The sequence below is a fragment of the Vidua chalybeata genome, chromosome 2, assembly GCF_026979565.1.
Source record: "Vidua chalybeata isolate OUT-0048 chromosome 2, bVidCha1 merged haplotype, whole genome shotgun sequence".
Classification (NCBI taxonomy): domain Eukaryota; kingdom Metazoa; phylum Chordata; class Aves; order Passeriformes; family Viduidae; genus Vidua; species Vidua chalybeata.
This window is the reverse complement of record NC_071531.1, coordinates 107,143,875-107,170,921: the sequence shown is the minus strand read 5'-3', so window position 1 is coordinate 107,170,921 and position 27,047 is coordinate 107,143,875. Positions and strand designations below refer to the sequence as shown.

General features: G+C 37.1%; 1 protein-coding gene across 1 annotated transcript in view; it reads right to left on the bottom strand.

Moving 5' to 3' along the window:
• ROBO2 (roundabout guidance receptor 2) overlaps positions 1–27,047 on the bottom strand; it is a 436,228-nt gene that overhangs the window by 78,293 nt on the left and 330,888 nt on the right. Inside the window, exons 8-14 of the mRNA XM_053933903.1 lie at positions 23,381–23,505; positions 18,928–19,099; positions 12,798–13,003; positions 8,587–8,668; positions 7,741–7,906; positions 5,952–6,118; positions 2,051–2,172 (exon numbers count right to left, since the gene is read on the bottom strand). Coding sequence (XP_053789878.1) covers positions 2,051–2,172; positions 5,952–6,118; positions 7,741–7,906; positions 8,587–8,668; positions 12,798–13,003; positions 18,928–19,099; positions 23,381–23,505 — 1,040 coding nt within the window. The remainder of the gene's footprint in view (positions 1–2,050; positions 2,173–5,951; positions 6,119–7,740; positions 7,907–8,586; positions 8,669–12,797; positions 13,004–18,927; positions 19,100–23,380; positions 23,506–27,047) is intronic.

Here is a 27,047-nt window from a genome sequence, read left to right as displayed (position 1 = left end):
AGGATGCCAGAAAGTCAGTAACCAAGGACATTCCTTGGCATTCACCCTTTGAACTGCATAAAGCCACCACAAAGAATCTTACGACTCTCATGGCAGTTCTGTCCTTTTGTATGATAGCTACACTATCTATCCATTTTATGTTAATAGTGTGGACTTTATTCTCTGGATAGAGTGGCTTATTTTTCCTAGAGACTATGGTTAATTAATTGGTTTTGTTCTGGTTGCCGGGTAGTTTCTAATTAGCTGCTTCAGAGATCTTTCTTTGTGTCTTTCTTCCCCTGGGCAATTCCAAAATGCCTCTACAGAGGTCTCTGTGCTTGTCAGGTGGCACAGGGTCACTGCTTTGAGGGATCTTCCCAATAAGCTGGTATCCATAGCATTTCCAACAATTTGTCTTTACCTTACCATTTCTTCACTCATTGTTCAGTAGAGGCACCAGGAAATTCTTTTAAAGGAATATATATCACACACATACATATACACACACACATGCATATGCATAAACATGCACACATACATATATATATCCATATATACATACACACATATACATATATATATATATATATATATATATAATTAAAATAAAATTACATTGGTTACATGGTATAAAACTGAATTCTGTTTATATTGGAGCTTCCTTTTGCAGTATATGCTAAGGCAAGGGCCAGCCTATGAATCTGTATTTCTGATAGATGCCACACCCAAAAAAGGACTTGAAGGAGCACCACATGGATGTGATCCAGGTTTACAATTACTCTCTGCTAACATCCAAATTTTCTGCTACTGATCCATCTGCTTGGGCAAAAGGGTTTGCCACAAAGATTAGTCAGCCTGTTCTGGAGGAACTGTAGCTGAAACATGCAGAATTTTAAGAAAGCCAAGCTGCGTGTTGACATCATTGATGGCAAAATGCAGTGACACATACTCTAAATAATCTTCCACAGAAGAAGAAATTGTGGTTTTCTCTATTTATTCTAATCTGTACCCTGACCATTGAAATCTGTCAGAACAAGGATGGTGCATAAGCCCCCATAATAATGGCTGTGTTGTGCAAAAACAACAGTAATCCTTATAATACACAATCTATCACCACACTTCTTATCTCCTCTTGTGTAATCCCCTGCACACATTAAGCTTTCAGCAATATGACATGCAGAAGAAAAACCCTGAGCATTGTGAATGCCCCCTTAGCAGAATTCATCCCACAGAATACAACTGTTTTGATATTGTGCAGGGCAGTTTTTCTCTCACTCTTCCACTCGTGGCTCCCCTTCCTCTGGGCAGATGCTCCAACAGCAAAGCACTCTTTCCTTGTGTGCAGTGCCCTGGGAATTCTCTCCTACTCTTACAAGTCCTTTCCATCAAGCTTCAGGAAGGGAAACAGAACAATTTGAAAGCCAAAAACTGTATTAGAAATCCTACCCAGTAGTTTGACCCTTCAAATAGAAATGTTGTTAAGCACCGCCCAAAAGACTTTGGTCTTCTCTAATGAAAGGATATCCACTTATTGTGGGTAAGGCTTGTGCTGGCAAACCAGATGACACACAGTGTGTCAGTCACTAGCACCATGTGCTTCTGACTTCACTACATGTGCTCTGTAGGAAAGATAATTTTGATTTCTGGGTCACTAAATAATAGGGTATTGTCAGAGGTCACTATGACTTGAAGCAGAAAGTCCTTTTTCACACAGCAATTTGTTGTTGATATTTAACTTTGATTATTTCTTGACATGCAGCGTAATGAATCCACAGATCAATTATCCTTCAAACATACTCATTTTTGTAATGTTTTTCTAGTCAGACAGCTACCTTGCTTCAAGCAGAAGACTAAAGACACTGAACCCGCCTAACTTGAAAGAGAAAATGGCTATTTCATTGCCATTTATTTATATATATATATATATACACTGCTGTATGTTAGATTGTCAGAGCACTCACACTGGGATCAAGACTGGATCTTTTCTGGGTGGTAAAACAGTGAAGGGATATAAATAGGCAAAGTAGGCAGACTGAAATTACTGTTAAGGTAACAACAGCAGAAGCTTTACCGTCCAGGTGACTTGCACTGTCGTGGGTGTCAGCACTACAGGATTGTGCAGCCGTACAATGACATCTCCCAGCTCTTTCTGGACTTGCCTGTGATCCACACCTTGTGCTGGGGGGCTGATATCTGTCAGGCACACATATGAAAGCATCACTTTAATGAGAAGAGCTATATATGGCATCAATAAAATCTACTGAGTAGCCTGATGACCTGACTCGAAAATCCTCTATAACACTGTTTTAAAGAAAATACAGCACTAAGGTTGAAACCCAGACAAATATCAAATAATGCAAACAAACCATCCACCTCTAGCCACTTAGGAAATAATGAAATATAAATAAGATTAAAGGAGTATTCTGACTAGATGGCAAAGTTTTCTCAGCTCGGGTAAATGATGAGAGAGATGCAATGTTCACTAGTTCCAAAGTACTCAGATAATAATAATGCTGCACAGATGTCTGGAACCAAATTGGTTAGTGTAATTGAAGAAAATGAACAGTGTTTTTTTATTTTGCTAGAGCATACATGACATTAAGTCATTATATGTTTCCAAACTTTCACTAAGCTTCCTCTCCCCACATGCCATGCACACAAGAAACCAAATACTAAAAATAACATTTTCCCCTGCAAAGCAAATTTTCCCTTAACAGACATAGCTAATGAAATCTAGTGCAAATATGAAAAAAAAAAAAAAAAAAGATTTAATTTAGGAAGCCAAACTGATCCTTATCTAGTAAAAGGCCAACAAAAGCAATCTACCACAAAAATTTTCTCTTCAAGATGATGTGCCCTTCGAAGTGCTGGGGGAATTGTTTCTTCTAGTCAAAATCTGATTATAGAGATATTCAAAAAAAGACTGACAAATTATGGTCATGCCTGTCTAGGCATCTCTGAATTCTGTTTGGTCTTCCCTTAGGATTCAATAGCCAAAGACAGTTCCTCAATTTTTTGGATCAACATCGTGTCCTTGTGAAAAAGATACATACGTAAGAGTTTTTTCCCTTTCTGATTGAGTTAGATATGGTAATAGGCATGATTTCTTTTTATCTTCTAAATGCTATTAAAAAAAAATAATAGTTGTCTTAAAAATGAAACCTTTAAATATAACAACTTTAATCATATATCCCCAGACCTTGAAAGTAAGTAGTTTTTGATGATCAATAATTCACATTCCTAATTCTGGATTGTTATGAGCCACCAATTGTTATGAGCCACTGAGCCACCAATAAACAATATTGCCACAGGCTTCTATTGATATCCAAATTAAAATGGCTCCACAGATCTCCAAAGGGAATATAATCCAAATATCAGAGTCAGTGAAGGTGGTTGTCTAGTAAATTATGTTTATTCGAAGCAGACAAGAAACAGAGATATTATAAAATAAAACTGCAACTCAGACTGGTCTAAAGGATGATCATTTATGCTTCTATCCACAAAAGGCTATGATTGTTTCTACAATAAACCTACAGTTATCCATGGCTACATTTTAGATTAAATTATGCTGTATGCAGCCAACAAAGTACCTGTGTATTCCCTCAGAGGAAAAGACATTTCCACAAAGTAGTTTGTATGAACAGCATTTCATCATTTTCATGGCACGTATGTCCAGAAAGTAACAGAATAACATGGACTGATAACAGTAAGAAGTGAATGCCAAGATGTGCATGTGGAATTCAGTTTTCTGGTATGTACACTTGAAAACATGTGTGGTGCTCCCAGTGTAATGTCATTTTCACATGTCTAGGAGGCTCCTGGTGGAAAAGCAGTTGATCTATCTCTAAGGGTACGATTAAGTTTTGGAATAATAGAATCATGACTCAAGCAAACCTGGTGCAAGAAGCTACATCCTGATCACAATTGAATTGGTTAGATATTTTCTCTAACACCTCTTTTTTCATCTATCAGTAAATATACTATTATTTATTATTATTTAGATTTCATGGATAGGAATATATATAGTTTTTTGGAAGAGTTTTTTTAGTATATGGTTTCATCTATTAATAATCCAACAAGAAATCAACTCCTTCATTGGAAATAAGGACTCTCTGTCCTTATTTCACATAAGTCATATAAGATAAACCTTTTGAAAGTGCTTGATTATCTACTTGCAGTTCATTGGTGAAAATTTACATTAAATCTTATTACTTGTATTTGCTGTACTGAATACCAGGGCATTAAATGTTCAGCTATGAAAGCTACCTGTTGCAAGTTATTATTTTATAGCACTGCTATAGCTGCTTTGTTATTTCTCCACGGCCACTGTGAATAGGCTTTCCACCGTGTGTCAGCTTCTACTGTGAGCCTGAATTGAATTCAGGCATAATTAGAAATCACATCAAAACATTATGTTAATTTTCAATTGATTTTATGATTTAATTCTATTAAACTGCAGGCTTGCAAAGAAGCTATAAATCCTGTACATGTCTTAGTGTGCTTGACTGCTAAACAGCTTCTGGAAATGGAAGCTGCAACACATGCTGTAGCTAATTAAAAGACATGTTTTTACTGAAATCAAATTGCTTGTCAGTATGTCAGATAAAAAGTCTATATTTGACACTCAAATGCCAAACAAAGTTGTTTTTTTTTTTTTTAGCTAGGTGATAAGTTATGCAGACTAAACGGCTGTTGCAATGAAAAGCATGAGTCACCCTATAATAATGGGAAAATAAGAAAGATGGAAACTCCATGGATAATCAGGCCATGAAATCCCTGCACAACTCACTTCTCCAGCTTTTGAGAAGGCAGCTCTGTTTTTCCTCTTCCAGCCATAATTACTATTTTGAGGGTATAACTATTCAGGACAGATTTATTCAGGGCTAGGCTGGGATAAGGGAGGCTGGATGGTTATGTGATAGAGAAATGCCACTCTACTCTTGTTTATCTCTTTCCATCCAGGAAAGGACCCAAACAACTTGCAACACATATGCTGACTCAGGATGTGCCCTCCATGGGCAGATCTTCAGAGACAGAAGTCTCTGAATAACAATAAACAGAAACAGAAGATTTAATTTTAAATTAACTGTGACTATTACTTTGGATTCGAAAAATTATGATTCCAAAGAATTATGAATTTCTATATTATGACATGTTTAACATAGAACTACACACTTGAATTAAGCATTCAAGAAATGTCTTGTCAAAACCAAAAAAAAAAATCCATGCTGTGAAGGGAAATCTGTTTGTGACAGTTATATTCAGTTAGAGCTTGATGCAAAGTGAACAGACTTCAGTAGCTGATTCAGTAGCAATGGAGGATCACAGCTACCAATCCTATCACCACCCTACAAATGAGTGATTTCACTTCAGCCTTCTCTCTTGGTTTATGCAATGGACTGATACAAGAATTCAGAAATATAGGTATATAAATATAGGTCTATACCTTTCTCAGAATAACTTCTATATATTCTTAGCATGCAGATGCCTTAATTTACGTGAATTCTGTGCCTAAACGTTGGCTCAGATTAATCAACATGTGTTGTGCATTTCTTTTGATTAAACATAATTCTGAACACAGTGTCTTGCCTGTTATAAACACTTATTATCATAGCATATCCCTACTAATGGAGAGGAAGAAAGGACATGGGGAGGAAAGATATTGAGGAGAGGAGAGTATTCAGAGTGCTTTTGAGAAAAGCTTGGGTAGCTCACATTACTTTCACTAGTAATCAAAGGCAAATCGAGCCTAAGTGAATTGCAAACCAAAAGGTCTACACTGTACAAAGGATTAAGGATGTAACCTTAATGCAGCAAACACTGGACTACTCTCATCTTTACTGGTGAAGCTCAAATCATGATTCCCTCAGTGAGTGTGCTAAAGCCAAATGGCCAGACTGACCTATCGGTGAAGCCACAGTTCCTTCTCTGTATTTTAGCTCAAGCACATAAAACTTTAAACTGTGCCTTACCTTGGGTTCGGACAGGATCTGACATGGGGCTGGGGTCGCTCAGGCCCTGCGGGTTGATGGCTCTGACCATGAACAGGTAGATGGTGTTGGGGCGCAGGCCTCTCACAGTGTACAGGGTGCTCTTCACATGGTTGGCCACCGTTTGCCAGCTGTTGCTCACAGACTGACTGCAACAAGAACACGTGGAAGATTATGAACTAAGAGAAAAATAAAGATGTGAAAGGACCTGTCTTGTAACCCCAGATTGACTCTAAGAGTAGAAAAAAGTGGTAAAAGCAGGGTGAAATGAAAAATTTTTTTTCAGTTAGCTCATCGAGACCGGCTAAAAAGCATAATGCAGCTGTCAAAAGTATTTCTTTTTGCAATAAAAGTAAAACTTTTTGCTATTTCTCTAAAATACCTGCAAAAGGAGAAGGTAGAAAGCTCTAAAGTAAATTTGAATGATAAACAGGCTACGCATGAACAAAAGGCTTAGAAAGGAAAGTTCTCTTGAAAGAATAATTTTCTATACTGCTAAGTAAACTATGTCAATAAACTATCATTGGAAGAAAAATGTTCTTGAAATAAATTCACTTTCAAAGTTAAGAAAAAAATTGAAAGCATTCTTTGAAATGGAGGAAATTATATGAATATTTTTTCTGCCACAACAGTTTAAATTCAACATTATTATAATTAGATTACAATCCACCATATGAAAAGATTTCAAATGTGATTGTTAAAACAACTTTTAATGAAAATGTCTATTTTTTAAAAGTTAATGATGGAATGTCATTAAAACTTATCTAGGGTAAAACATCAGAAAAGTTTAAAGAGAAAATTTTATTTTACTATGTCTTGTTGTACAGCATTGATAAAAAAATCCTTAAACATATTAAAAGGAAAAAGGAAATGGAAAGCTACAAGGTTTATGTTGCCTGAATCACTTCATTCATACAATTCATAAAGGATAAGTTCTAGAACAAAACAAACTGCAAATACTGTAATGTTCTTTACATAACATAGCATTTGAGCTAAAATTTGCATGCATACCATTATGAAAAATTCTTGCATGAATTTTAACTTAAATTACAAACTTGCCATTTTTGTAATATCTGGATTAAGGAACACATACAAGAAGGGGCAGATTTTTAAGCCAAAATGTGTTCTAGAGATACATGTCAGAGGCCCATGCCCAAACAAATGTGCTGAACTGGAGCCCAGGAGTTCTTTTGTACCACACAGTAATTGCTGCTGTGTGGAGGGGAGCACCTGGATTCTTTAAAGCCTCAGGCTGCAGGATAAAATCCTAAATTATCAATACTGGTCTTTTCAGTTAGAAGTTTTCATCTATCTAAAACACTAAAAAAATAGAAATTTGAATCACTTTGACCCCTTAATACTGACTGCTTTAACAAGAGCAAGAATTAAAGTTTGCAGAGATCCTTCAGGATTACCCATTTATTTCCATATTGTCTGTACTATGATAGCCAAGAACCTGCAGCATTCCCACAGGAGACTCTCACTGATCATCAGTGTTAAAGGAAAAGTAACAAATAATTACTGCATTGTTCTGTTATATTCCTGTTGACCTGAAGAAATAGTTAGATGTCCTCCAATTAATCACTTAGAAAAAAAGTGATTAGAAAAAAATCAATGTGAAGAATATTAATCAATGCTTTCTATGGAGCTGAGTCATTTAATGAGCTTCTAATGATATGTATAGAGTCCAAAAGAACACCACAAAACCCTGGTACTAGGGTTTAAGCAAAATTAGAAAGAAAGGAGCTTAAAAGTGGTATAATTCACATACCTAAAAGCCTCAATGATATATGCACTAGCTGGTAGGCTTCCAGGGGTCCCTGGCTGCCAGGACAGGGTGACACTGTTCTTAGTAACATCAGTGACCTGAGGTTTGGATGGTGGCCCAGGGAGGTCATTTATATCATAATTTTTACTGACTGTTGCTCCACCGGATTCTGTGAAGGGCAAACACAAAACCATTACTTTTTATCCTTGGTTATATAATTTGATCAAAGCAGAAGATTAAAATGAAAAACATGGCAAACATCTGCAAAATCAGCAGAACGGATGTTCTTAATCTATAAAGAACTAAGTCAACAACTGCATTACTACCACCTGTTTTTGGATGAAGAGCTATCATTCTCTAGGTACACAATAAAGGAAAAAAAGGTAAAAATCAAAAGTTTATATATAAAAATAAAAATATTAAAAAAAAAAGAAAAGAAAGAAAAGAAAGAATAACAAAAAAGGCCAGCTTGCTGAAATGTACATAAAGTACCAAAAACTTCAAGAAATTTCCTGTACTGAAATCAACTGCAGTACTCACAGAGAGCACTTTGGATTTTTCTTGCCCAAGCCAACTACTGGATAAATCCACATTTTATTAATACTCCTGTTAGAAGAATTAGAGCATACTGCAGTCACTGGACACAAATATGGAAATTGTTGCAATGTCAACTGGCATTAATAAGACAACAGCAATGAAATGCAAGATGTGTAAAGGAACACAGCCTTCTCATCCAAAACTTCTCCATGTCAAGCCCAGAAGTTCTAGAATCATCTGACTCAGGCTGCTGTCATATGGTCTACACTCTCCTCATGTGCCAAGTGGATCACATCCCTGGGCATTGCTTACCTGTCACCTCCAGCACAGCACTCCAGGACGTCTCCCCACTGGAACTTGTAGCAACGCAAGTGTAAGTCCCAGTATCAGAGAGCTGGACATGAAAAGGGCATAAGGGCAGCTTTAACAACCTTTTAGAATCAGCTGAGTTTACTCTTATTTTCTTTTTCTAAATGGTCCTTGCTAAGAAGGACTTAGCCTACATTTTACACCAGACTAGAAGGCACCAGATATTTTCAAGCAATCATTTAATGGTGGCTTTCATTTATAGAACTATAATAAGATTACTTGCTTCTAATACTTTACTAATTCTAATTTTCATATTGTTAATGGTACCAGTACTGTAAATGCTCCACAATGGAGCACTGACAGTGTCAGTGTTTGCATTGGTAACAAAAAAATGCAGGTGAAATCATATAAATCATATATGCAGGTAACATATATATACAATATAACAATGATTAACCTTTTAGAGGGTAAAATCTCAGCATTTATTATCCCAGGATGACCCATACGTCCAGTTTCCAGTGCCAGGAAGGATGTTACATCACCTTAGACACTTGTGACAGATGAAGTAATTTCTATATACCCTACATACAAATGCTGCTAAAACTTAACAGTTCTTTTTTAACAGTGGCTCTCTCTAGACAGTCCTCCAAGCAATTTCCAAACAGCAGCATTAAAATAGATCCTACACCATGCTTACCTTTCTTCCATCTCACATAGGATTTTATTTCAGGCTTGCAAGGCCCTTTGGTAGCAAAAAAAAAATTGCATTTGTATAAAATTATTGTGATTCCCTTGTCAGTTAAAATATTTTAAATTTATTTGGGGAAACTGCTTTGAATTAGGTTGCCAATATTAATCTCATCACTGTATAAACTGTTTTACTAGCAAATTTGCCAAGGGTTTTCCTATTTCCTGTTTAAATTGAAAATAAAGATTTCTGAGTCAGGAACAAGTGAAGACTACAGGGATGGATTGAAAATGGTAAGTTTACAAAGCACAAAATATATGGAGGAGCTCTCCTTCCATAATGCATGAAGCATGGTAATCTGGAGGTGGAACCAGAAAAGAGAGAGTGCTGATTCTAGTGATTAAGAAGAATTTTATTCACCATCACATGACTTGATGGAAAGACAACTGCCTCCAAGAAGCTTTATTGGGCTTTAAGGAATTGTAATGAGTTTTCTGTTAAATGCAGATTGGCACTGTAGCATATGTCCTTATATGTCACTCTTCAAAAAGAATGTCAAGGCAAAAAAGCAAGATGTTCTTTAGATTACTTGTAGATATATACTTTAATTGATTTTTAGCTTTGTCATGCACGAATTTTGTTGCTATTTTTCTTCAGATACACTGAGAATGCAGTGTACCATTCCTTAGGCGAGGAAGCAACTCATTAATGCCAGCTCAATTTTCTGAATGAGCATAACTTGCATTTCAGGAGATGGTTACTTGTGTGCAATACAAGCAATAATGAAAACCCCTCTGACAATGGATCAAAGACTCAAAATACAGCAGTGGTGCTACTGAAATGAGAAAGATCCTTGAAAGGAGAGATTTTCCAGAGGAGAGAGCCTTATAACATTCTGAAGCAGTGTTTTATTTTACTTCCTCTGAGATTTTATTAAATATATAATTCTTCATTACATGATAAGGGGGAATATTTCTCAAGGCTATGGTTCTCAACTTCATTTGTGTACTACTGTGACAGATGGTGCACTCAATGAGGTATGTGGTGTACACAACAGAGTAACTTGAAGAAGGCAAACAACATAGAAAGCAAGCTGGAAGTACACTGCTTCTTGCAAACTATGGCAAATTATCTAACTTCCAGGTTGTGGATGGATTAGATACAGATCTAGTGTGTTGGTAATTCAATTATTTATACTTTTTTCGTGCTGTGGGAAAAAAAAAAAACAGCGGAGGTGAATAGAAAAATCTTTACTATTCAATAAAATAAAGTTTTGTTCCTTAGTTAATGCAGGTGTCTAATCTTGGTGTAGCACATTTCTACAGCAGAAGGGAGTTTTCCATCAGTGCTGACCTGTCTGAAGGGATATTGAATGAATGATATATGTGAGCTTTTAGCTGTCTTCCTCAGGGCAACTGAGAGATTGGCTGATCAGAAAAATCTCTATGTTCATGTTACAACTGTGGCCCAAGTGACTGTTGCATGCTCATGAATCATTTGACTGTGCTGTAACAGAAATAGCAGAAAAGGATCAGAGAATGGTTTATGTTGGAAGGGACCTTAAGGATCCTCTCATTCCTCCCCCTGCCATGGCTGCTTAAAGTTCCATCCAACTAAACCAGGTTTCTCAAAGTCCCATCCAACCTGGCCTTGAACAGGGGATAGGGAATCCACAAATTCTCTGGGAAACCAGTTCCAGTGCCTCATCAACCCCACAGGGAAGATTTCTTCCTGTTACCTAACCTAAATCTACCCTCAGCCAGAAGGCTGAGGACATGTGAGTGGCAATTATTAATTTATTTTGAACTTGGGGATGTAAACATACTTGGACATTTTTGTGGCCCCTTTTTTCTTTAGGAAGTGGTGCTAATCCTTGTTTAGGTAGACCTGAGAGAAAAGTTAAGCATTCCTCATTTAAATCCATGTTTAATTAAAATTTGCAAGGCACAGGAGAAAAATTGTGTTTATGGTTCTGTGTAGTTTTTGTTCTTAAACCTGATTCAAACAAACAGTGCACATTACTGCTGCAGAGGAGTTTCTAAAAAATTACTTTCTAAGCCTTTCAGGAAAATTGGTTACTAGTGAATGAGCCACTTAATGATCAATAAAAGCCTCATGTCTTTCAGAATCACACTCACTACTAATATTGTTTTCTTCTCCTCTTGCAAGCAATTTTATTTTCCTTTAGTTTACAGACACAGCCTCTAACAGTGAGATTAATGCGCTGGCATGATTCAGAGCCAATTTCATTGTTTGCACAGCAGCATGCAGACAGGTATCCCAAGAGCTTCTGCCTCATGGACGCTCCACAGAAGCCCATCATCAATGCCTGAAAGTTTGTTTGAAATCACTAAGCTTCCACCTTTAATTGCTGCTTTCTAACACTACTGGGGAATCTTGACTATTCAAGCGCACTCTTTAATCCAGCTCTACAGGAAAAATGCATTAACCTTCATGGCCTAAACCTGACTTCAGCCCAGGGAGGAACGACAAATTGTTTACTCAAGGCAAGATAGCATAAATTTTTTAATAAATTCTATTTTGTTCTAAGGCAGTTAACAATTCATCTGTGATCACTGATGAGACAGTATCAGAAAACAAAACTGCTCTTTATTTCTTATCATTAGTACTATGCTTATTGACATTTTTTTGGATGGGAAAACTAAGTGCAGACATTTCTGCTGACTATATTAAATTGTTTCTGAAATTATCTTCAAGTTCTTGACAAGTAAGTACATTTAACTTACTATTTTTTCCATATGCATGCTTGTCCAAATACACACAAATACTTTATCTTTAAACAGGGAAAAATTAAAAGCCAAAATAGAGATCAGTGATGCAATATTTATCAAAAACATATGACATTATCCTATTTGAAGTATTAGAGAATATTGTATTATTTATGTGTAAAAATGTAAATATTACAATAGGTATTTAATTTTTAATAGAAATCCCTCTGCATGTATGCTACAGTATTAGTTGTCTTTTCCCATTTGCAGCTTAGTGGAACATTTCCAGGAAGCATAACACTAGAATAAATCAGCCAGCTCGGGACTGACGAGTTGTTGATGGAGAAAGTGCATGGTCAAACCCTGATGAGCTCCAGATCACGTGCTAGCACAAGTACTTGGAAAATTACGGTCAGGTGTTGCCGAGGAACTGCTCTAAGTTTTGACAGAGAGGCCAATGGCTTCAGGGTAAGACCAATGAAAAGGAAGGACTGTTCTTTTATATTTCTATCTACCCCCAACTCATGTGTTCTAATGCAACAGACACAGGATTATAAACACTGATTCTGTTTTTAGGGAATTCTCATAGAAATATCTGAAACCAGTTTTGCTCTTCTTCCCCCTGCCCTTTCCTACACAATGTCAAAGAATGGATAACGACTTGGTGAGAACTGCATAGCAGAAAAGACAAGTTAATTTTGACAACAGGAAGGTGGCAGAGCTGCCTGAGGCACACACCAAGAGCTCCAAACTGGACGCGTAGAACCCGTCACGCTCGTGGTGCTGCCGTTACTCACCCGCAGAGCTTTGATCTGGAGCGTCCCCTGGTCCTGTATGGATGTCCGAGGGTCCCGGCCCAGGAAGGTGAACCCTTCCTTGAGCCAGCTGATGACAGGGAGGGGGTCGCCGGTGGCCTTGCACTTGAGCAGAGCTGTGCCATCCACAGCCAGGGTCTGGTTGATGGGGCCCTGGAGGATGATGGGCGGAGGCCGATCTGTCAAGACTAAAACAGTGGCACAGGCATTGGCATCCACACCTTTAACCATCCTCTGCTGCTGCTGTGAGCCCTATTCCACCACGTGGGACAGGTTTTAAGAAGCTGCTTAAAGTCAGCCTCTAAGAGGCTAAAACCATTATTTTTGGAGGACCCATAGATAGAGGTCATCAATTAGTTGGCATATTTGAAAAGCATTTCAGTAAGAGTTTTATTTCACCACTGCAAGATAACATGTAGATAGAAAAATATCTATTAGCAAAGATCATATCAGGCTGATTTGGTTAACATAGGATGAAAATTAAGACCCTGATTCAGAGAAGAATTGAAATGCATCACTCTTTTCTTCCAATTTGGGAAAGCACTTAAAACACACCTTTGATGTCACATCAAAATGTGTTTAACTGCTTACCCAATTTATGGTCTAAAAGAGAAAATCTGTTGAGTTAAAAGTGAAACGCTAAAGCTGTTCTAGCCTGGGTACCAACCACATCCCCCATTCCTACCCTATCTGCAAGTTTTCACCAGGAAAAATACTTAACAGTTATACAAAACATTTTCATAATCTGGCTGATCTAAATGATGTACCGCTCTTTCCAGCAGAGAAAAGCTCAAACTCAATCACACCATTTAACAGCTTACTTATCAAATCATTTCCTCACCTTTTAAAGCCATGAACTCCCATTTTTTTCTTCCCTGATAATTTACATCTGCATGCTTGCAATACTGAATAAAGGACCCTGCAACCAGTGAGAGAGTGCATGGCTGCATATCAGACTCATTCCATGACCAGTGGGATATCTTGATGATGAGGTATAATGGTCATGTTTATTTTTCTTGAAAGACCATTTTATACCAAATAATTCTGTTGTCGAACCTTTTCTCTGAGCCATCTGTTAAGCAACAAAATATGACCTTTGTTTCTAAAGAATGTGTTTATACAAACTGAATGCAAATTACTTGAATATACACAAGGCTAGGACTGCCACAAAAAGTCAGTATAACAGAACTGAGAATTCTTTTTTCTTTTAATGTAATTTTATAAATTTACCAGCCATACTGCTGCTGTTTTAAATTTTGAACAACTGAACAATTGTGTGACTGGTATTAAATATTGTAGCAGGCAGGATTCACTTCTAAACCGGTGCAAGTTAGCCTGCCTCTGCTGATGTCAATTGAGTTTGAATCATTTATTCTAGCTGAGAATCTGTTTATTATAGTCCATACAAAACACCTGACTCCAACAATGAAGTGAAAACAAATTATTATGAAGCAATATAGCTTCTGTTGTATTTGAGCTGTTTGAGATGCAAACCTCTGGAACCTTCAACAGTCCCAAAGTGCTTTCATTGTGTTATTTATTAAATAAAACATATCAGGGATATGTTAGTGGCACATTTTATGCCTGAAATAATTGTTCCTGAAATTTTAATGTTGCAAAAATACTACCTACCTTTTTTGTTAACAAGATTCACAAAGATCAGAATCATTAATATTGTCAGAATCACACCTTAGAGTATGAGCTAATCACATTCATTGAAATTGAAACTGAAAATAGAAAGGCAATGCAGATTATTTCTTAACACCAGAATGTGAAAGATATTTTGAAAATTCTGAAATATCACCCACTGAACTTAAGAGGTAGGACAGGAAACACTATATAACAAGAAAAATGTAATGCATTTTCACCTTGATACAAAATGTTTAATCTCATTAAGGTTCCTTATGACTACATAGTTCAGCCATTTGGCAAAATAAAAATGGATCTCAGCTGTCAGAGACTATCAGGATAGCTGCAGCATGAGTATATTCAAATTAAAACTTAGCTGTGCAACTTATCCTTTAGATTTTATGTAAACCAGAAAATCCCAGTATTCTAGGTTGCTAAAAACTAAGGAAGAATAACTATTTAAGTTGCTAGCTATTCCACTGCAGTTATTTGCATCATCTAATTGTCTTTCATATGTGTAGCAATGTAGGTATTTTCAAAACCTACTGCATTACAGATATTGTTCTTTGGCATGTAATTAGATTTTTTTACAGCCCAAATGAGGAGCTCATAATCCTTTAAATAGCTCTGATCAATAGTGTAATTGAAAGCCTCCTGGCCAGAAGGAATCTTCATTTTCAAGGGTGTTATGGGTGAAAGACCACTACAGGTTTCCATGACACTAAGGCTAAAGGTTAAATGAACACTTAGAGTTTCCACTGATCTGTGAACGGCTGTATTGTCTTCACAACTATGACTTGTAAATCTTCTCTAAAACATGTGTGTGCTTGCATTCCTACTACTTAGGTCCTCATTAGTAAGGATCCAAAAGTAAGTTAGAGTTTAAAATAATATGTATGTCAGAAGCATTATGAAGAACAGAGGACTAATGAAAAATAGCCACAAAATGGTGTGGGGATTGTTAGTTGCTTTTAAAACATTTTAATTAGTTTATTTTCATAGTCTTCTTCTAGCTGGAAACTTCTGTATCTGTTCCACAGAAACATTTTGTGTGCCCACAAACGTATTTGCATGGTAAAACAGAAGTTGATTTCAAAATTACTTTAATTTTTAAAATGGTTTTGAAACTATTTCCCAATATCCACACATCTGCATATTCTGGTAACTGAAAAATTAACAGATTCCTTTCATGGTAAAATGCATCTTAATTTTTGAAGAGATTATAGGAAAAGGACAAATTATATTTGTTCATTAGCAGTTTATTCACTACAAATGCAGTTTGGATCAATTGAAACCATATTTAAATTTGGGGGATATGTGGTCAAATTACAATGGAAATGAAGAGAAAAACAAAACAAAGTCTTTACTTCAGCACTTCCCAAGTCAAAATCTAAAAAAAAAAAAATTCCTGGTAAATGATGGGTAAAATCAGACAAAAGAAAGGAAATCCACATCATGAACACTCATGATAGGGCAGGGTTCTCTCTGAAAGGTGGAAAAGCAGAGACCAATCCCTCGTCTGTCTTATTTTTTTGCAGAAGAGCTTCACAGGAAGCTGTGAAGTTGTTCTGAATTTCTCCTGTTTGAAACTGTCACACTTGCTATAAAACAAATAATATAGTTTGGATGAGGGCTAAGAATCATGGTGGTCAGATTTGTAAACAAGTAAACTGTGAAACATTTACTAATAAATTTTAATAATTATTGACGAGAACTTAAGATCTTCTCCAAAATATTCTGCGCATGACTGACAAATACTAACACAATACTAATTGGAAACTATTCCTTTTATGTTGAGCATAGACAGAAATGGAAGCACTTGGTTTATTTGCATGATCTGTCATAAGATTGTGAGCTGCATATTCATTTCTTGGGTTTGAAAGGATTGCTAAGATTCTTCAATTTTTAAATTGATTTTGCTTTTCCAGATGTGCATTAGACAGTGAATTACATGATAGCCTTTCAAGAAAATACAAGATTTGAATTTCAAATACGCTGAAGGCTCTTAGCACAGTCCATAATCAGCAAAATTATCACTCAGCTCAGCACATTTCATCACAGCTAGTAATCTCTTCTCATGTGAACACTTGAGTTAAAAATATTTCCAGTAAAGACTTGTAAGTGCAAAAATGTAACAACTGAAACACTGCTATATATGGTATAATTAAGCACTTGTTTTTCTGCACATGACATGTTTTCATTCTGTATTGGAACTTCAATTGGATCTAAATTACTCTGGATCAAACAAAAATGTGTTCAAAATGAAAAAGATGGCTCGCCACTATTATTAAATCATTAACCAAACAGAAAAATTCTGGGCTAGGAAGTAAAACTGAAATCACCAGCCAAAAACTAGAACACTAATGCTAAAGCATATAGCTAGCACGCACAGTGCTTATCTTTTATTATATTCTTAAAACTATTAAATTAGATTTCCCGGCTGATAAAAGTCATTAGCTCCCATAACTTCTGCTCAGCATCAACCAAAACAGATTATTTAGACATTTATGGTTAACTTCCTAACTAAAAGCAATTAAAAAAATATCTGTGATCTAATGGTACATTCATTCACATAATCTCAGCTCCATAATGTTGTTTTGGCACTTTTCTTCTGACCTCACCCGCCCTTTGACTCTGGGATGAAATGGTATTTCTATAAAGCAATCTTGTATTATTTCATAATGATCATGCTGACAGTGGGTTCTGGAAAGCATTTAAGGAAGGCAGGCCCTGCACTCCTTGAGCAGCACAGCCACCAGCTAATGCTCTCTCGAGCTATGTGGAATGCATGCTGCCTTTAATCAGAATTAACTGGAGATGAGCTTGCATTTCAGCAGGGACACTTTCCCTTGGCTTTCTAAACACACTAATGAAAATTCCAAAGAGATCAATTAGGATTTATTTTTTTCCCCACACAAGAAACAGATAAAGGTGGATCAAAGCCCTTGGCTGTCAAAAGGAAGAATTTCTCATCACTAGCATCCTTGAACCTGATTTGATCCACTCAGTGCCTGTTGCTGTAAATCTGTGCAGCATCAGCAGGTGTGACCATTTAACAGCTCAATGTCCTCCCAGCCAATGTTTGTGTGTTCTATTTATTCCAATCACAGTCATGGCCCTGAATCAGGCAGCACTATGGACAGATATTAAAAAATACTGCCTTTCCATTCCTTTTAAATGACCTTTTAATCTACATTTAAATTTGAATTGAATGAAAATGCATCATTTTGTCATAGACCATGAGAGAAAGGACTAAAAGAGATTGCAGAGCAAAACCAAGTCTTTAGTCTCCAGAAACTACAGAAAAGCAATGTGCTTGAAGAGATGCAAGGATAAGGCAGAAATTATTTCCCCTTGTCATAAAAATATAGGCAGCTTTTGGAAAACAAAGAAAAGGCATCAAATTAATGCTCAAACCTCTATAATATGAGCCTGAACCTCTCTACCTGTCACTTGTGATGAATATGCTCTTGTGAAAAGGCAGATTATTCAAAATTAGACATCTTTTCAAACTTTCATGGTGCAGGCAGGTCTCTAAGGGAACAGTAAAAGTAGACCTCTGCATATAACAACAGTTTTAATGGCAAAAATTCATCAAAGTCTGTCAGGAGATATTTAATGTGTCAGTTAAGATAAGGAATAATGATGCTGGGGAATGCCACTGTCTCTAAGAGGGATTCTCTTGTTTTCTTCGCTAACATGAAAGGATGTAAACTGCCTTCTATCCACAATAAGATGAAGAGGGATATCAACAGGATTCCTGACATATGAAAAGGATTAATATTTGTAGAAGAGAAACCTCAAGGCAGGATGAGTATCAAACCCAAAAATTTGAAACTGAAAGCATCAAGACAGACCATGTAATTCTTTTCCTTTCCTGAAAACTCTTCTCTACCTATGGATTTTCATGACTTTTTTCACACCTACCCCTACTGAGGCATTCTTAGAACACAGCTCTGAGCCAGGTGCTTTATTCATGGAGGGACTAAAGGGCTACATGTTGTAGGCAGTCCAAATCTATGGTACTCCACCACCTTCTGAGAAACTATGTTGATTTAATTGAGCTAAGGACACATTTCCTACTTGTCTAAGATAGGACTGAACACTGGTTGGAATGGAGATATATATTTTTTTGCACCTCAGTTCACTGCTTTAATCACAAACCTGTTCATTCTCCTTTTTTTTTTTAGTCCTATCTTAGCTCTAGGAAACCAAGCAGCTTCATTTCTCAGCAAACCCATTCCAAGCTGGTTTGTCGCTTTTTTCCATTGTTAACAAACCTCTAGAAAGCAACTAAGAGGCAAACTAGACTTTGATACCTTTTTTACTCCATACGCAAATACAGAGATCTTTTCACACTTTATTTCCTACAGAAAATTGTCCATTTACTTGTATGATTTATGTGATCTCATACCCCTTTATTTACACTGCTTTTAATGTACTTTTGACAGAAAAGAAACAATAGGAATTTCTAACAACTCACCATCAGTAACCTCCAGCTGAGCCTTTGCTAAAATGCTTCCAGCAACCGTCAGTGCTTGACAAATGTAGTAGCCTGCATCAGACCTCTGGATGTTGGTAATGGTGAGGTCCCCGGTTGGTGACACAGAATATCTGCTGTTGGGCTGCAGAGGCTGGTTTGGGAAGAGTAGGTTCTGCAAAGAAAATTCATCTCACATCAATTCAGAACACAAAAGCACCACTTTTCCTTCAGCTACAGAGACAATGATTTTTCCTTGAAAGTACTATAAATAATCAAGGACAAAAAGTAAGTGTGGTTGTGACTTTATGAACACATAGAGCTGCTTTCCCTGCCTTGGGCAGCTCACAGTTTAAATTAGAAACAGCCTTTTGACAGCTCACAGTGCTGTGCTCTGACTGGGGTATAGGCGAGGAGACATTTTCCAACAATCACACTTGAGTGATTTATATTTGTGACACATTCATCTTCGTTCTGAATGCAATTGTAATAATATACTCAGCTATCAAACCAGAAGGACATCACACTACAGCAAACACTAGAAAACTAGCAGCAAGCATTGAATCCTGGAAACTGGAGGGAGCAGAGCACTATTGTTTGGCTATGAAAACATTCTGAGAAAAGGAGAAAGTAAGAGCATGGTAGATAAGTAAAGCTGGGAGGAAGACAGAAGCATGTCATAAAGTAGGAGAAGCTGGCAGAGCATGAGAGTTTAAAGGAGAAGTAAAAGGAAATTAAAACTGTGATAAACCAAAGGAGAAATGCAGCAAAGAGCCTGGAGGGTGAATAGAAAGGGTATTAATCTGATGTGGAAATCATCAGAGAGAAAAAAAAAATTCATGTAGGATAAGGTATCAGTTAGCACAAAACAGGGAGATTAGTTTTTGCCTTTGGGCTGGATTGGAGAAAAGAGAGACGTCAATAATAATAACTGGAATGGCTCTAGTAGTCATTGCATATGATGAGGGACTGAATGAATCAATACTACAGACCCGAAAAGGTTTTAGTGGTGAGAGCTGTGTTTTCAAGGAAAAAGTTATACCCTCTGGCACAGCTCTTGTGAATAAATAAGAACAGGAAAAGGAAGGCAATGTGAAGAGAAAGGTCAGCGGTGTCGCCCAATGAGACAGAAAGGAGAACAGCTTAAACAATAACAAAACAACAGTAATTCCAGTAAAACGGGATCTAGATTTTATGCCAACTCAACGAGACTCTATGAAAGATACAGTTGTTTGCATCAGGAATACCCCAAAACACTGCTACCAGCTTTCAGTCATCACTGCATCTCTGTCTATCTCTGCTGTGCTTTCTAACAATGTTCTTACTAACTTTTAAACTTGTCTGTGTTGACCAAAAAAAAAAAAAAAAAAAAATCTAAAAGTGCAGAGTAGGGTATTAAATGAATTTTCTGCAGGTCTGTTTCTTCTGAAGCAGACCTTGATGGTTTACAAAAAGTATTTGGAACTGATAAGCAACACACTGCTTAAGAAACAAGTAAGAATTCAAATAAGAAACAAATCCTATTTTTAAGTGAAACTCACGCCTTTATGGTTTTGGCAGTAAAAGGAAAGAGATATGCTTCAATAAGATCCAACATTCCAAGTATTCTTATAATTGTATTAACCTACTGGGTTACTCATCACACTAGGCTTTTCTTTTACTGCCTTTCAATAGCAATGTTTAAGAAATTTGTAACAGTGAATTTTTCCTCAAAAATCAATATTCACCCAGTAAACATAATAGGATAGGATAGGATAGGATAATAGGAAAAAAAGGTGTTAAAATTCTGAAACAATTTGAGGTTACAGGATTAAGTGGGTCTCAAATAATTGCCCTGTTTTCTGAACTGATTTAAAACTTTCAAAGTAACTTCTGCCTGGCTATATCCTGACTATACAGGATATATACTGGATTATGAAAACTGTATTATATCTACTGTATTATGAAGACTTCAGTAAATATTATGAGAAAGAGGAGAAATTTGACATAGCTGATCTTGACTTCATTTATCACTCATTATGTAAAGTGTAAAAACAAGCTGAGTGCAAAAGACGGTGCAAGGATTAAGCTCCTAATTCTTAAGAGAAAAATAGTCAAGAACCTTCTTTGTCACTTTGTTAGAAAGGGGAATCAATCCTTGTTTATATCTTAAGTATGGGCTTCTCTGTCCTGGAAAGGTACCATGTTCCAGTGAATACTCCACACATCAGGAGGAGTTCACCAGTCTCGTAACTCCTCCTTTCAAAGACCAGATAACTATGAACTATAACTTGTCCTAAATTACAGTACAACCCCTTTTAAAATGCTTTTCACAATTTCACTGGTTTTAATTAGCTGATGGGTTGCTCATTTGGGCACAATGGTGGCATGCTGGGCTGCAAACAGAGGGACCAGAGCCATCCCTGATATAGTACCACTGCATTTATCTCAAGGAAGGATTGAATCCACGGAGTCTAAAGGTTACACACGCCCTGCCCTCGCACATGTCATCGGCAAGCGGCTGTTGGGCTCTGGGGAAAAGGCTACCAAGCACAAAGGGCCAGCTGTTTATACACAGGCTGGCACAAAAATTACTCAGGAGGGAACAGCTCCCCTCCCTTCCAGCTGGTTGTGCTCAAAAACGCAGGATGGAGAAATGGATTCACAACCAAAAATGCCCTACAATTACTGGAGTGGGATAACATGACTACATAACATTACTTTGAACACTGAAAGTGATGCTGCAAATAGGTCCCCTAAAAGCAGAAACAGCATTGTAGAGACAAGCAACAATTTACAGGTGGGAGGCAAAGGTGAAAAGTCCTGCGATTAGGCAAAAAATCTACTCTCCATTGCTATGATGATATACACTATGTGGAAATTCACTCACTCTGTGGCACCTCACTGCAAAATATGGCAAATTATACACTGAGATGGCAACCCCAACCTGTGTTACTTCACTGATGATCAATTAAGATTAACATGAGAATGCTGTAAACTACATTGAGCCATGTTGCAAGGTTTGATTATAAATCATGCAAGTATCAATTTTTATGTTGCATTTGTTTGCCAAAAAAGACTATTCTAACCCTTAGGGATCTGGTTCTCAATATGGTAATTAATTTTCCAGGTTTGTAATTAAGCAGCTTCAACATTGTACAATCAGTAGGTAATAACATTCAATTAAAGACACAAGATGCATTTTCACCTTAAAATGTTTTTACCCTTGAAGCGATACCAATGGAAGAGGATAAAATAGAGTATTAACACTTTTCAATTACGCTAAATGACTTTAATCCTGAAAATGATGTCCTACTTTAATTAGAAGCTCTTCTCTTTATTACAGTATGATGGATGTCCACTTTATTAGATTCAAGTGTGACACTATAAGCTCACTTTACATAAACATTACCATGCTATTAAAATGCTCTACAAGGAAGGGGTTTGAAATGTTTGCTACCACATCAGTACTTCCTACTTTAATTTGAATATGCTTTTCTACCTTCCCCTTGGAAAAATTGTCACCTTAGTGAGATTCACAATACTGTGTTTTTCCAGGATGTGATCCTTGAAGGCTAGATCTAAATTTCTCTAAATGTTATACTGAGAGATATACACTGAAGGTTATGCTTGCACTCAGACAATAAAATAATCACACCCATAAAGTAATAATTTTGTCTTTGTAAGCCAGCGAGACAGCAGAGCACAAAATGCTGTCAGCCTGGTCCTGTCATTCTGGACCAGTTTTCTGATCTCCTGAGAGGGTGAAGCAGAAGCAAGTGGAGAGGAGCTGTGATTCAGCTCTTATTTCACATTTTACCTGAGCTGGTACACACAATGCCTGCAGTAAAGAAATGTTGTGGCATCACATTCAGATACTGAGCTATAAAGTTTGTATGGGCTGATGGTAGTGCCATTTGCTGCCTCACAGATTTTGCCTTCAGAGAGGATCAGGTGAATATTTCCAAACCAGATCTGGAAATTTCTTGAGATAATTTTACTGAAGAAAGCATCTGTGTGTTCAAAACCTTTATTTGTATGCTCTCTGAGAAAATGCCAATGCAAATCAGCTTGCTGGATATATTTTGCTTGATCATGTCTAGACAGGTTGTGAACTGTAATTACTGGCTCTGATTAGCTCAAAATTGAGTCATACCTTTTTTTATCTGCTGTTCCTGTCTCACCCACCTGTTTGTTGAGGGCTTCAGAACAAAAAGCCTTTAACATATATACTGTTTCCTTCTACTCCTCTATACAGTGCCTAGCACAGGTTTCAACAACTTAAATGGCCTTTGTTTTTAATATTTCTTCAAAATATTACAAAAAAAGTGACACAAATTTCAGTAGAGAATAGTGATAGTTTAAAAAGACATATTTCTGTGAAAGATGAAAAGATAATGTAAATAATTTTCCTTAAAATTAAACCATATAACTATTTAGAAAGACTTGAAAGACTTACAGGGTGCTTGCAACTTACCTGACTTCCTTCTTTTTGCCAGAAAACAGCTGGCTGGGGATTTCCTTTAGTTTCACAAGGAAAAGTCACAGTTCGACCCTGGGCTACAATCTGGTCTCGTGGTCTCACCACAAACTGTGGGGGAGCTACAAGGTAAGAAAAACCATGGTGTAAGTTTAGGATATTTTGCAAGGGAGAGAAAGGGAATATTGAAGGAAAAAGACAACATTATGGAGATTTGTTTTATGTCAGAGGACATGACACCAGAAACATTCATTAGTATAGACAGAATTAATATATAAACAGAAACAACAACAGCGACAGAGAGCAGCAATATATGTATGTGACATCCCCAGGTATTAAAAAAAAAATAAAAAAGGAAAGAAACAACCATACATGCTAGAGTCAATTCTGATGACATCAAATGCTAAAGAGCAGGAGTCAGGTGTTTATATTGCTGAATCTGGATGTATTCTACCTTTGCTCTGGGAGGGTGTCAGCACCCTCAGATCCTCTCATACTTCACAGAGCTTCCTGTAGCTATTGTGTATTGCAAGGTATGAATTAGGATAAACAGACTGCCTTTCTCAATCTGCCCCTCTGGACTTTTAAAAATTATTATGAAAGGAGAGGAAGGTCTGGATGACAGCAAAAGAACCCAAATTCAACAGCTCCCTTACTCCTCTTTGAAGCAGTGTGGTCAAGAATGGTGTGGGGAAGAGGACTTGCTGTAAAAAGAATCATTGCTAAAAGAACACGAGCCTGGTAAACCCAGGCTTCAGCTATTTTAAAGAGTAGAGAGAAGCAAAAGTTGAAGAGTTGATGGGGAGAGGTGAGTGGTGAGTAAGAAGGAATAGGTATTTCAGGAGGTAAGGAAGACACAGAGAAAAGGAAAAAGGAGACTGGAGTTAAAACAAGAAAGAAGAAGCAGGACTGGCTATGTTTTCAAGTTGCTGGCATTAACAGTGTTCAGTCATAGGGGACCAGGAAGCACAGTCAGAAGTGAACAATTTCTAGGAGAGGGACATAGTTTGACTTGTCTGGAGGGTAATGGTGGAGAATAGAGAGTCAGTGCTTGGGAAGTGAAGGTAGAGAAAAGGTGTTAATGAATAGAAAGAGGAGAATGGGGAAGAAGTGTTAGAGGATTTGAGATAAAAAACTTGAAATCAGTAACTATGTTGAGCATGATGTATAAGTAAAGCAAATGATTTTTCTATGTGGGACATGAAAACTCTCCACTCTTGGTTCATCACTGGAATTCACTGGGATTTGTACTCTTTTGCATATTTTAAAAATGTAAGCAGCATCTCCAAATATTCTTATCAAAAGACTAGCTAACTTTTGGGGCAGGCTGAAGCAGGGAAAAAAAGCACAAAAGAAACTCAAACCCCTCAACCCACCCTTGTTTTCTTCTATTCCACTATTGCTTTTGTGGGTGTGCAGAGGGATGGTTTAGGAATACTAAGCTTTCAGGTAAACAGAATTTAAGTGTTTTAGAAAACCGCACTTTCAGCATTATAATTACAAACTATTTAATTAGGCACGAAGAGCAATCAAGACCCAGCTTCCGATTACACCTGCTGACAGCACAGACACAAACCTGCTAACTGCATAGAAATGTGAGCAGACCTGATTCTCTTGAAACACACTTTGCAGTTATCTCATGAGGTACTTCCCGAGGCTTTACAGATCAGCAGGAGTCTAAAGAGCATCAGCTGAGTAGTGCTGGCACTCTTAAAACAAGAACTTAATAAACATGAATCACAATCAGTTTAGAAGGTAGAGGGGTAGAGGGTATTTCCTTCTGCCTCACACTCCTAAAGAGAGGTTTGGGCCTCTCTGGAGAGAAATATCCACCTCTTCCTCCACTTTAGGAGGTGTTAATCTTATGAACAGGCAGGACTAAGGGTGAGGTGCCCTCTTGCTGCCTGTTTACAGCCACGTATTTTGAGGTTTCTATAAGGTGTTGCTAAACATACCCTAGGAACTGAACTCATGCTACACCACTCCTCAAGTGATGAGCTGCAGTGAATTACTTGGATTTCCCTCACCTTGTTTCACCCAGCATATCCACATGAAACCCCCACAGGTACCAGGAAATGCAGTGTGCTAATCAGTGCAGTGTTTGGGTGACCCCAAGACCACAATCTTCCTATGGTGCCAAAAACCTGGTGTCAGGAGACTATCCCATAGATCTATCCTAAGCAGGATGGATGGCTAAATTCACTTCTTAGGCTTGCTTGGTGCCCTGGGGGCTGCACAGACAGTGCTCTCAGACAGCTCAACAGAAGCAAGAAGGGCATGGCATTTCCAGGAGCCTGTCCTTCAAATCATGTAACCGAGTAAATGCAAGGGAGAGAAGTTTAAAGGTTCATCTGAAACTCTCACACACACACAGATCTCTACTGTAAATCCATAATTCAGAGCTCTAAACAGATACCACACAACTGAATTTGTCACTGTAGCAGACCTTCCAAGGATCAAATTAAGGTAATTTGGTAGTCAAGGAACAATGAAATGAGAAAAAACACACCCTGGTTTCTACCTAGTTTCCGGTTTTTGATCCGTTCCTAGTTTTCAACATCTCTCACTTTCCTAAGAGCAGAGAAAAAAGTTCCTTCTTCTTTTTTTTCTTTTTTTTTTCCCCCAATCAGACAAGGGAAATAAATCTGTAGCTCTGACATGGACTGACCCTCCTGCTCTCTTCTCTCCCTGCTACACATCAAGTCCTCTCCATCATTTGACCATACTACATAAGCAGATATTTGGCCTCACAGTTACTAGGTCAGGCTTTCTAAAGACTCCAGCAAATAATCACGTATAGTTATGCAATAATATCTTTTCTAACTTTGCTCTGCAGCCCTGATTACTAGAAATTCACTATACAAATAAATGAATCAGAGCTTTTACTCACATTAAATAGAGCACAAAACCAGTTTCTTCAGCCAAACTATTTAGCACCATAATTTTGAAGGACATGAAAAACATTCTTTTTGAAAACTAAATTTTTTCATGAATTTTTAAAAAATTTATTCAAAGATGAAGTTATATAATGAAGGAAATCTTCATTTTGTCATAGTTTGTTGTCATATTCAGCTACAGCTCTGCTTACAGACAGCCTCTGATAAAAATACCATTGTTTACAGCATTTAAAGACTGTTTTCACCATATCAGTTTTATCTGTCAATTTCTAGTTGAATTTGAAAACTGAAAGCAACAGTTAATAATTGCAGGAGTTATTCTTGGTCAAATGTAACTACCCAAATACTGTGACTGTCATTATCCCCAGAGAATGCAGCATGACCCTGCTCAAAGACAGCAAGGCTTCTTTGACAGAATAAGCACTTGGGTTCTTAAATTTTCCTAAAATCAGAGCTCATTACATTCACATATGGATGCTGTTTATAAATACAGACAAATATTATTACTTCCATTCTGCAGAAGGGTTAAGTGAGATCATGACTTGCTCAAAGCGCAGCTTCAGTGGAACATTGGGCAAAATTTATTCAAGCCATTATTGCTGTTCTCAAAGTAGGTGAATTTCTAAAACATTCTGAAAACGTACAGTTAGAGAAGCAACAGCAGGCTTGATATGCTTCAGCTGTTAAAATTATGTGGTACTTTAATGCTTAGTTCAAGCTAAACATTAAGATCATTAGAAGGATCTGTTTAAAAAACTTACAAAGCA